The sequence below is a fragment of the Heteronotia binoei genome, chromosome 1 (genome assembly GCF_032191835.1).
Source record: "Heteronotia binoei isolate CCM8104 ecotype False Entrance Well chromosome 1, APGP_CSIRO_Hbin_v1, whole genome shotgun sequence".
Lineage (NCBI taxonomy): Eukaryota > Metazoa > Chordata > Lepidosauria > Squamata > Gekkonidae > Heteronotia > Heteronotia binoei.
In genome coordinates this window covers 150,457,046-150,469,656 of record NC_083223.1, presented here as the reverse complement: position 1 = coordinate 150,469,656, position 12,611 = coordinate 150,457,046, and the positions used below count along the sequence as shown (strand labels likewise).

Sequence of the window (12,611 nt, the reverse complement as noted above, 5' to 3'; positions counted from 1 at the left end):
GCTGATTAATTAGGAGTGGCTGTGTTCCCCACCCTCTTTGCATTATTAAGCTGCGCCTTGCCAGAGAGGTAAAGGGCTCTTGGCCTGTGGCTCTTAGCCTGGATGCTGTGTAAGGACCAGGAACCCAGATTCCTTGTGTTCCCAATAAGGTAAGTAGACTCTCCAGATGGGGAGCCACATAAACAAACAGGGTTTAAAAGGGGACTGTATATTTTTTAAAAAAGCTATCATGAAGGTAGAATGCCAGCAGGGGAGTGGGGGCTTTCCAGTGTTTTGCACTGAGTGTCACATGTATGACTATCTGCCCACAGGACAGAAGTCTTGGGTGTGTGCTCGATGCAAGGAGCTCCTGGTTCTCAGGGAACGAGTTTGTACGCTTGAGACCGAGGTAACTGACCTGGAGAAGCAGAGACAGTCAGTTAGGCACTCGGAGAAGACTCTTGGGGATGTGTTAGATGAGCCCCGCTCTGAACGTGGTAGCCCCGTTGCTGCCAGGGAGCATAAGGGTCGAGAGGGAACAGGGCACTAGGCTGAGGATAAGGGGAATGCGCCCTCAGCCCGGTCAGAAGGGACCTCTTCTTTAGTTGGTGAGCGGGAATCCTTTCACGCCAAGGAACCATCCCTGGACAGGGAGAGAGGGGGGGTCTTGGTAGTTGGTGATTCGATCCTTAGGCAAGTAGACAGCTGGGTGGCAAAACCACGTACCGACCTTTTGTGACTTGCCTGCCTGGTGCGAAGGTAGCGGACATTACGTGTGTAGTAGACAGACTGATAGACAGTGCTGGGGAGGAGCCAGTGGTCGTGGTGCATGTTGGCACCAACGATGTGGGGAAATGCAGTCGTGAGGTCCTGGAGGAAAAATTTAGGCTGCTAGGCGGGAGACTTAAGGCCAGGACCTCCAAGGTAGCCTTCTCAGAAGTGCTACCTGTTCCACGTGCAGGGCTGGAGAAACAGGCACAAATTAGAAGTCTCAATGTGTGTGTAACGTACTCGATCGGGAGACGCGAGTAGGGCAACATTCTTTATTAGGAGCACGTTGCAAGAGAGAGAACAAGCGGGCCGGGTCCCGCTTATGTACAATCCCCGGTACAGCCTACTGGAAAGGTCAGGCCAATCCTGACCTGTTAAACTTCCCGCCACAGCAGGTGATTGGCGGGGATTTCGCGCCCCGTGCTGGAGGCGCCTGGGACCGCCCAGTCGCCTCTGCGCATGGCGCGTATGGCTGCTGATACACTACAGTGTGGATGAGACGATGGTGTAAGGAGGAAGGGTTTAAGTTTGTTAAGCACTGGGATGCTTTCTGGAACAAGTGGGAAATGTACAAAAGAGACGGTCTCCACTTATCCCCAGATGGAACCAGGCTGCTGGCACTTAAAATCAAAAAGGTGGCAGAGCAGTTTTTAAACTAAATCTTGGGGGAAAGCCGACAGGAGATGAAATGTCTCTGGTTCAGGAGGACACATCTCAAAGAGATGAAGGGTTAGCTGTTACTTTTCTACCGGGTAATGGATCAGAGTTGTCCACTGAGATGGTGACAAACAGTATGGACTGCCTGCCAGAGTCTCGAGGCGGCAGGAGGAAAGTGGCGGGCCTAGCTTGCCTGGGAAATTATAGATGTTTGTATACAAATGCTAGAAGTGTTCAAAGAAAATTGGTGAGTTGGAATGTTTAGTGTTGGGAGAAAACATAGACATTGTGGGAATTTCAGAAACTTGGTGGAATGAGGAGAATCAGTGGGACACGGTGATTCCTGGATATAAGTTATATCAAGATAGGGAGGGAAGGGTTGGAGGTGGGGTGGCTCTGTATGTCAGAGAGGGCATACGGTCCAGTACGACTGAGGTCAGAGAATTAGATTCCCTTCTAGAAATGCTTTTGGTTGAAATAGAGGGCCCCAAAGGAAATTTAACTATGGGATTTTGTTATCACCTACCAAATCAAAAGATAGAGGATGATTATAATATGATGGAAGGCTTAAAGATAGTGGCTAGACAGTAAAAACTGTGTTGTCATAGGCGATTTTAACTACCCGCAGATTGATTGGGTCAATATGTGTTCTGGTCGAGAGAAAGAGATTGAGTTTTTAGATGTTCTCAATAACAGTGCTATGGAGCAGATGGTCTCTGAACCTACCAGGGGTTCGGCGATCCTGGATTTGGTCCTAAGTAATGCCCAAGACTTGATGAGAGATGTAAAAGTGATCGCACCACTTGGGAGCAGAGAACATAACGTTATTGATTTCACCGTTTGTATAAATAGAGAGTTGCCCCAAAAGACCAGCACAACCATGTCTAACTTTAAAAGGAGTAAATTCTCTGAGATGAGGAGGCATATGAAGAGGAAACTGAAAGGAAAGGTAAATACAGTCAAAACTCTTGGGGAAGCTTGGAGGCTTTTTAAAACTACAATCCTAGAAGCTCAGATAAAATATATACAAGTTAGGAAAGGCACAAACAGGTATAAGAAAAGGCCTGCATGGTTAACAAACAAAGTAATGGAAGCTGTAAAAGGTAAGAAGGACTCCTTTAAGTGGTGGAAAGCTAGTCCAAGTGAGATTAATAAAAGGGAACACAGGATGTGGCAAATCAAATGCAAGACTGTGATCACGCAGGCAAAAAGGGACTATGAGGAGCATATTGCAAAAAACATCAAGACCAACAATAAAAATTTCTTCAAACATATTAGAAGCAGGAAACCAGCCAGGGAGGCAGTGGGGCCCTTCGATGACCAAGGGGTCAAAAGATTCCTGAAGGAGGTTAGGGAAATGGCTGAGAAGCTTAATGCATTTTTTGCCTCCGTCTTCACTGTGGAAGATGATAAGTGTTTGCCTGCTCCAGAACCACTTATATTGGAAGGGGTGTTGAAAGACCTGAGTCAGATTGAGGTGACGAGAGAGGAGGTCCTACAACTGATAGACAAATTAAAAACTAATAAGTCACCAGGTCCACATGGCATACATCCGAGAGTTCTGAAAGAACTCAAAGTTGAACTTGTGGATCTTCTGACAAAAATATGTAATCTTTCATTGAAATCTGCCTCCGTTCCTGAGGACTGGAAGGTAACAAATGTCACCCCCATCTTTAAAAAAGGTTCCAGAGGAGATCCAGGAAACTACAGGCCAGTCAGTCTGACTTCAATACTGGGAAAGTTGGTAGAAACCATTATCAAGGACAGAATGAGTAGGCACATTGATGAACACGAGTTATTGAGGAAGACTCAGCATGGGTTTTGTAAGGGAAGATCTTGTCTCACTAACCTGTTACATTTCTTTGAGGGGGTGAACAAACGTGGACAAAGGAGACCCGATAGATATTGTTTACCTTGACTTCCAGAAAGCTTTTGATAAAGTTCCTCATCAAAGGCTCCTCAGTAAGCTCGAGAGTCATGGAGTAAAAGGACAGGTCCTCTTGTGGATCAAAAACTGGCTAATTAATAGGAAGCAGAGAGTAAGTATAAATGGGCAGTCTTCGCAGTGAAGGACGGTAAGCAGTGGAGTGCCGCTGGGTTCAGTGCTGGGTCCCATGCTCTTTAACTTGTTCATAAATGATTTGGAGTTGAGAGTAAGCAGTGAAGTGGCCAAGTTTGCAGATGACACTAAATTGTTCAGGGTGGTGAGAACCACAGAGGATTGTGAGGAACTCCAAAGGGATCTGTTGAGGCTGGGTGAGTGGGTGTCAACGTGGCAGATGAGGTTCAATGTGGCCAAGTGCAAAGTAATGCACATTGGGGCCAAGAATCCCAGCTACAAATACAAGTTGATGGGGTGTGAGTTGGCAGAGACTGACCAAGAGAGAGAACTTGGGGTCGTGGTAGATAACTCACTGAAAATGTCAAGACAGTGTGCGATTGCAATAAAAAAGGCCAACGCCATGCTGGGAATTATTAGGAAGGGAATTGAAAACAAATCAGCCAGTATCATAATGCCCCTGTATAAATCGATGGTGCGGTCTCATTTGGAATGCTGTGTGCAATTCTGGTCACCGCACCTCAAAAAAGATATCATAGCATTGGAAAAAGTGCAGAAAAGGGCAACTAGAATGATTAAAGGTTTGGAACACTTTCCCTATGAAGAAAGGTTAAAACGCTTGGGGCTCGTTAGCTTGGAGAAACGTCGACTGCGGGGTGACATGATAGAGGTTTACAAGATTATGCATGGGATGGAGAAGGTAGAGAAAGAAGTACTTTTCTCCCTTTCTCACAATACAAGAACTCGTGGGCATTCCATGAAATTGTTGAGCAGTCAGGTTTGAACGGATAAAAGGAGGTACTTCTTCACCCAAAGGGTGATTAACATGTGGAATTCACTGCCACAGGAGGTGGTAGCAGCTACAAGCATAGCCAGCTTCAAGAGGGGGTTAGATAAAAATATGGAGCAGAGGTCCATCAGTGGCTATGGCCACTGTGTGACACAGAGTGTTGGACTGGATGGGCCATTGGCCTGATCCAACATTGCTTCTCTTTTGTTCTTACAGTGTTATTCCTCAGTGGAACAGGTATCTGTGGAAAGTGGTGGGCTCTCCTTCTTTGGAGGTATTCTATAATATAGTGGGTTCAGCACACGGAGAGATGAGGCAGCAGTGATCAAAGCAAAGCTCTTATTATTAAGTACTGCATGGCAACTGCTGAACTCAAGACTGAGGAACTGGGCCAATGGCGCCAACTATATACACTTCAAGGTTCCTGCGCTAGGATGCCATTGGAACATTCAAACCAGCAGGGAGGCCATGATTGGAGCAGGGCAGCAGGGATTTGGATCCTACTACCCATTGTTCCTGAGTCCCCAAGCTCAGTCCTACAGGCTCCAATGAGACAGGCAGGAACCTATTAATACATACTATTGTTCCATATATACAACATCCCTCCCCCCCCCCCCAAGTCCGCAAGCCTTAACAGACATAGTCCCGGAAGTAGGCAGGCTTGTGGTGCTCTTACGCAGTCCGCCTGAGTGTAGGAGTGGGCAGAGGAGCAGTCACAACTTTAGGCACAGTGAGTGGAGGGGCCAGCAATGTTGGGGTCTCAGCTGGCAGGGCGGAGTTCTCGGCTGCTGCTGACTTGGTCCCCAGGCTGGTGGCCGGGGCCTCGGGTTTGGCCAACTTGGTCAGTAGGGGTGAAGCTGCAGGTAGGTCATCAGGGCTATCTTCATCGATCTCATCTTCCTCAGTCACCTGGGACCTCAGCTGGTTGATGTGCCGCTTAAAAGTGGACCCACCCTCTGTGGTCACCTTGTAGAAGACTGACCCTAAAACCCTGGTGACCCTGGCTGGAATTCAGGCCAGGCCTCCCCCAGAGTTCTTGGCGTAGACCAAGTCCCCTGTAACCCGGGGGGCATCCAGAGTGCCTCCGGAACCTCCTGTAAGTCCAGGGCTCGGTTTGGGTGTAACCAGTCCAATAGGGTGGACATTAAGCTGGCTCATTAAGAGCTCTGCTGGGCTTCGGCTGGTGGCCATGCAGGGGATGGAATGCTGGGTCAAGAGGAATTCAGCAAGGCGAGCCTCCCAGTCCCCATGGATGATACGGCGGAGCGATTCCTTAGTTTTCCACACCATCCTTTCGGCCTGGCTGTTCGTGGCTGGGTGGAAGGAGGCTGACCTGATGTTTCTGAACAGGTTTCAGGCACAAATGTCTTGGAACTCACCCAAAGTGAAAGCCATCCCATTGGCCGAAATGAGGGTGTCCAGCAGGACGTGCGTGGCAAAAACCCAGTGGAGGACTTCGATGGTGGTGAGGAAGTAGACACCACAGGGACTACTTCCAAACACTTGGAGTGGGAGCCCACAATAAGGAAGAAAGTTTGTCACTGGAATGGCCCCATAAAATCTGGATGCAGGCAGGACCAAGGGGTGCAGGCAGGACCAAGGGATGCAGGCAGGACCCAATGTTGAACTGGGGTTCGAGGTGGTGCCTGTTAGGTCTCCTGGCAGGATTGGCAACGGGCAACCAAGACTCAATAGCCTAATTGATCCTGGGCCACCAAACATAGCTATAGGTGAGCACCTTCATCCCACGATCCCTGGATGGGTCTCATGCAGTGCAGTTAAGACTTGCTGGTGCAGGGCCAGGGGCACTACCACCCTATGCCCCCACAGAAGGCACCCCTTGTGTACCAAAAAATCATCCCCACAGGATGCATACACTATAAAATCCAGGCCCACCCAACTGGTGGGCCATCCCCTCCACACCCAGTCCAAAACGCAGGAGAGGATCCAGTCTTTGGGCGACAGATGAGCAATGTCTTTGGCATGGACTGGCAAGTCTGGGAGGAACTCGAGGTGGAGGATCTGGTAGGCAGGAGCAGGATCCGGGTCTGCTGATGGCAATGGCAGGTGGCTCAAGGCATCTGCATGGCCCATAGCCTTCCCCAGCCAGTACTGAAGGGCATACTGGTACCCAGCCAGGAAGATGGACCATCGCAAGACCCGGGGCGAGAGCATCTGGGATGTCTGGCGGTTGAGGACGAATAGGCTGAGCAAGGGCTTATGGTTTGTCAGTTTAGTGAAGCTGCTGATAAGCTTGGGCCAGATTCAATTTGCCAAAAATTTTGGCCCCCGCCAGTGAAGCCAGGACATGGCTGACTACCAGGACCAGGTAGGCATGGTCCTGCAGTGCCTTATTGATTGTGCATTTGTAGTCTGCGCAGATGCAGACAGTCCTGTTGAGCTTCACTGAGTGATGATGGGGGTTTCCCATCATGCATTGGCAATTGACTCTAAGACCTGTTGTGCCACAAGGTGATTGAGCTCCTCCTCAGGAATGTGCCGGGCCTTCAACCTTATGGGCAACACATTGGGGTTCAGCTGCAGGAACACTGGAGGGCCGGTGCAGGTTCCCAGAGTTCCTTCAAACACTGATGGGAACTCCCTGCAGATGTGCTGAAAGTCTATGCTTGCAGGGGCCTGGTGTATGCTGGTTACCCGGATCCCTAGAGGATCGAACCAAGACTGTTCCAACAAGCTACAGAGGGCCCCATCAGTGACAAGCAAGGGCAGGGTTCCCTCAAATGGTCCATATTTCACCCTGAAGAACCCAACCCCTTTCATGGAAACCTCCTGTTTTTGGAAGTCCTGAATGATTACTGGGGAGGGGTGTAGATGGGGGTCTTCCCTGGGGCAGAGCTGTTTAAGGGTTTGGGCCGAAATGACCATGAAGGTGGCCCCCAAGTCAATCCCCATTTTGCATGGAGCACCCTCAATTAACATAGTAGTCTTGATTTTGTCTAGATAATTGGCATACCTGGCCTGCTGATGCGGTGAGGGAGTGCAGCTCCTTGATGATGGCGACCTCATGGTGTTGGCCATTTTGATGCCAGGTTGCTCACCCCAAGGTATGGTGGGTAGACTTGGATCTGCAAACCCATGAAAAATGGCCCGTCTTCCTTCACTGATGGCAGACAGCATCTCAGAATTTGTAAGAGCAGTGCTCGTGGGGTCTCCGCAGCTGGCACACTCTCAGGCAGGTGCAGTCTCCGTTGCATGTTGTGGTGGGTGTTTCAGGGCCGCATGGTGAAGCTTGAGAACGTCATTGCCCTCCGAGTCTTCCAAAGAGGATGATGTGGTGGCCTGGTGTGCTGCAGCCATGAGTTGCTCCCTCCGGGACTTCTCATAAGCCGCCACCTACTTTATCACCTTCTTTAGGTTAGTATCATCTTTGCCCATGAGCTTCTGCCGCTGCTTTTCGTTCCTCAGGCTGAAGACAAAACAATCCAGCAGAGCCTCTTCCAGCCAGGGAAAGTCACATTGGAGTGCTAGCTTATGCAGTGCGGCGACAGTCTCCCACGGGCTCATTGGGCTGCTGGTTGCACCCAAAAAAGTTGAAGCATCAGGCTGGGATCATTGGTTGTGGTATGAAGTTGGCTGTGAGTGCCGTGGTGATCTGGTCAAAGGATGCTTTCTTGAGCGTGGTGGGCATCAGGAGTCCCTTGGCTAGCTCCAGGGTGGCGATTCCACAGGAGCTGAGCAGCAGCGCCATCTTCTTGGGTCCTTCGACTTTGTGGTATTCAATATAGTATTCCAGACGCTTCAGCCATGTCTCCTTTAGCTCGGGGTGGGGAGCGTCAAACTCAGGCAGCGCTCCTGATGCAGTGGCCATGTTGACAGTGAAGGCAGTGCGATGCATGGAGCTGGATGCAGATGCAGCGATGTGCAATGCTGGTTGCTGGGCACGCTCACCATCCTTGTCGCCACCATATTATAGTGGTTTCAACACATAGAGAGACGAGGCAGCAGTGATCGAAGCAAAGCTCTTTTTATTAAGTACAGCATGACAACTGCAGAACTCAAGACTGAGGAATGGGGTCAATTATATACACTTCAAAGTTCCCATGCTAGGACACCATTGGAACATTCAAACCAGCAGGGGGGGCATGATTGGAGCAGGGCAGCAGGGATTTAGATCCTACTGCCCATTGTTCCTGAGTCCAATAAGCCAGGCAGGAACCTATTAATACATACTATTTTTCCACATACACAACATCAGGTATCTGTGGAAAGTGGCGGGCTCTCCTTCTTTGGAGGTTTTCAAACAGAGGCTAGATGGCCAGCTGACAGCAATGCTGATTCTGTGAACTTAGGCAGTTCATGAGAAGGAGGGCAGGAAGGGCTGTATCAATGCTTAGTTCTCATGGCCCCTTCTTACATGCTCAGGGTAGTGCTGACTGCCACTTTGGGCCCAGGCAGCAATTTTTCTCCAGGCCAGTTTGGTCAGGGATCCCAGAGGTTTCTGGGCATGGAACAGGGGTAACAGGGAGTGTGTGGGGGGATATCTGTGAATTTCCTGCATTGTGCAGGGGGTTGGATTAGATGACCCTGGAGGTCCCTTCCAACTCTATGATTCTATGAACTAAGGTTCTTGGGTGGCAACACAGCTCAATGGTAGAGCATCTCTTTTGCATGCAGAATGGCCCAGGTAAATCTCCAGGAGCTCCAGTTATAAAAAGAGCAAGCAATATGAAAGCCCTCTGCCTGAGACTTTAGAGCAGAGATGTCAAACTCAATTGTTAAGGTGGCCAGATCTAATATAAATGTCATTTTGTTAGACTGGGCTGTGTGTGCCATAAAATATAATGCCGGCTACTGGAGAATATAAACTTTATAAAAGGACACAGGCAAACCCAGTTAACGAGTATTTATTTTTTACTCAAAACATAAACATCCTTAAAACACTAACACTCTTAAAGTATTTTCTTAAAGTATCTCACTGATGTCCACCCTTCCACTTTCACCACCCATTATGCATATACAGTATACAGTATACAGGGACATAATGCACAGCCTCTGCCGTCTGGCAATAAAGGTAATGACCAGTTGCTTGCTTAAAAGAGCCCTGGATGGGCCAGTTCCATCCCATGGGCAGTATGTTTGATACCCCTGCCTTAGAGAGTTGCTGCCAATCAGAATCGACAATACTGACCTGGACAGGTCAAAGTTTGATTCAGTACAAGGTAGCTTTGTGTGTTTCTGATTTTAAGAATCAGTACTTAGAATATGTGCCTGAGAATGTTTTTAGAAGCTATTTAAATGCACACTGAATTTTCTCAAATCATGCCCTTACCTGTGTGGCTCAGGCTAGCCTGATATTACCAGATTGCAGAAGCTAAGCTAAGCAATGTCAGCCCTGGTTTAGTACTTGGATGGGAGACCACCAAGGAAGTTCAGGGTTGCTCCAAATGGCAGGCAATGGCAAACCACCTGTATTCATCTCTTGCCTTACATCTATTATTCTCATATTATTGGGCTATCATAAATTGGATGCAACTTGATAGCACTTTCCAGCAAGTTAAAGCACCTTGTTTGCGAGTATGTGAGCCACTGCTGTTCCCAAACTCACTCCACTGTGGACTGAAACTTCCCATTATGAAGGTTTCACTTAGTCATGAGCGTAAAATTCCAGATTATCTGTTAAATATGTTGCAAGACTGATTTCCCACTAAACTTACGCTGCTCTCACTCTCCTCTTCTCCATGGAGCTGCTGCTGGATTTCGCACAAACTGCCCTGGACCAGTGAGTTGTCCCGCCTCTCTTCAATTCTCTATGCAGCAGGCAGGATCCTCTGAAAACTGGTTTCTGTCTGCCGCAGACAGAACTTGAAAAGGGGCGGGGCAACTTGCCGGCTCAGGACAGCTTGTGCAAAATCCAGCAGCAGCCCGCAGGAGAAAAGAGCAACGAGACCGAAACAAGGTGAGTGGGTAATCGGTCTCTGTTTTGCTTTATTCAGAAGCACAGTCTTCCATTTGCAGAAAGAACAGCAAGTGTAAGCAAAAAAAAGAAGAGATCTCAAATACTGCCATTACAAAAACTACTCTCTACAAAGATAGATCCAAGCTTGGAGCACACAAAAGCATCCGTTCTGAATAAAAAATTGTTGGTCTTAAAGATACACTTGACTCCTACTTTGTTCTACTCTCTACGAAGTATGTGGAAAATAAAAGAAACAGTCCTTCAAATAATTTGTGATTGCATTAAATAATCCTACCTTTGGTGAACTCTCACACTAGCCTTCCTAAAGAAACCTACAAAGCAGAAATTGTTCCCTTTGGAACATGATACTTTGTTTGCATGCATTTGTAAAACATGGCTTACCGTGTTTCTGGTTCTACTGAAGTTTGTGAAACTCAACTTACTATTCACACAATGTTAAAAATAAATTTATTATTTCTTTTGGTTCCAGGCTCCACTGATATTAGTCATATGAAAACAGGCTGAGTGGAATGTCTCTGAGAAATCATGGAATCCTTTCTGAGGCTGAGTTTGTTTTCTTATATGGATACTGGCAATTTAGATTTATTACATTATCCCATTGCTATATGTTGTAGTTTCTCATTCATATAACATTTTCCCCATAATACTTTTCACATACATAGTTCCATGGGTGCAAATATTTGTATATGTGCAGGGCTGGCCCACTAGGCAAACTAGGTGATTGCCCAGGGTTCTTTCCTTCTGGGGGCACCAAATTGGGTGCCCACCATGTGACTTGGGGCGGATGGGACAAGAAGTTAGCCTTGTCTAGGGTGACAGTTTAGGGCTGGCCATGTGTCTGTGGGGTGTGATTTTCTTGCCTCCCCTCTCCTGTGGCAGCCGATATGCCCCTCCATCATTAAATCATGAAATCTATTCAATGGGGGGTGGGAAACCACAGATATATTCTGAGGGAAGGGCGTATCTATTAGCCCTTCTAGTAGAAAATAAATCAACTACAGAACTCACAACTTATCACAATGCATGTTTTCAAATACCAAACTCCGTCACCCACCTAAATCACTTACCTTGTCGATGTGCCAGGAATTGGGCGCCCTGTGTCCACAAGGACACACCAGCAGTATCCTGTGGAGGGATGGCACTGCACGGGTTTATAAAGGCCACCATTAGCACATTCTGGAATGAACACATTGTCTTTTTGAGGTTGCTTGGCTTCTTCTAATGCTGACTGAAGTTCTTGATCGCATGATGATGCTGCTGGGGGAAAAAAAGAATGACAAAGCTCTGATTATTACCTATGGTCTGGTCAGTTTATTGGTAGGTTAGCCGAGGAGTCAAAGCAAAATGGAATTCAGAGACATGGTGCTGTGTCACTTTCCTTCTGCTGATGTGCATCATTATAGGAATGTACCTATAAATTAAGAATGCACAGCAGAATTTTGAGATCCTAGTCATCATAAACACTTAGGGAGGTGCTAATAAAACAGCTGATTTTGGAAATGGAGTAAGCAATTAGTGAAATTTGGAATGTTGCAATACTTGCTTGGCATTACAGTAATATGCTAGGAAGTTGAATTATTGGGGGTGATGAAGATGAACATAACCCATGGAAATGTTAAATAAATGACTAAATCATTTGCTTCTAGAAATGTCACTGTTTCTAATAAAGCTACTGAAGTACAATTGAAAATTAGTAAATAATGGGGTGAATCTTGCAGGTCTTTCAATGGTAATATTCTGCAAATACTTCAGTAGTTGACAACATATGACTTGAAGATACCTCTTCTAGAGAAATAATTGAGGCTGATATATCTAATCTATAAAAAAACAAGGATTTTGGATATAAAACTGTTTTCTGAAAACTGAAAATTTAACAGCATATATGTGCTTGGAGAGGACTGTGTATTCCTTGATTAATATTTGATGTTTCCAAAACCAGCCATTACCACTTGGGTGGTAAAACATTTATTTTATTTTATTTATGTTATATTTATATCCCGCCCATTCTATGCAGACTCAAGGCGGCTAACAACATAAAATATACAATAAACAATAAGCAATATTAAAACAATAAAACAATAAAATAAACTGCAATGGTGCTACTTCAGGCAGATCATATAATATTTTCCTTCCTCAATACATAGAGATCCTAGGCAGTTAGTACTAAAGCACGCTAGATCCAGATGTGGTGGCAGCCCTCTCCCATTAGATGTCATATGCCATCCGAAACAGTTCAGTCTTGCAGGCCCTGCGGAACTGTGATAAGTCCTGCAGGGCACTGATGGCTTCTGGGAAGGGTGTTTGATCCTGCATAGCATGATCAGAGTCAGATTCATGCTAAATGAAGACATCTTCCCTGCCTTCCCCGTTTCACTGCAGCCTTCTCTATCTCCCCAAATTGTGCTCCTCCAGATCAG

At 47.0% G+C, this 12,611-nt stretch overlaps 1 protein-coding gene across 2 annotated transcripts in view; it reads right to left on the bottom strand.

Moving 5' to 3' along the window:
• The window catches only part of SMOC2 (SPARC related modular calcium binding 2), a 257,957-nt gene that overhangs the window by 78,215 nt on the left and 167,131 nt on the right, over positions 1-12,611 (bottom strand). The window contains exon 8 of one of the 2 annotated variants that reach the window (XM_060242496.1): positions 11,262-11,451. In XM_060242496.1, the coding sequence (XP_060098479.1) occupies positions 11,262-11,451 (190 nt within the window). The remainder of the gene's footprint in view (positions 1-11,261; positions 11,452-12,611) is intronic. The other variant, XM_060242504.1, reaches the window with a different exon arrangement.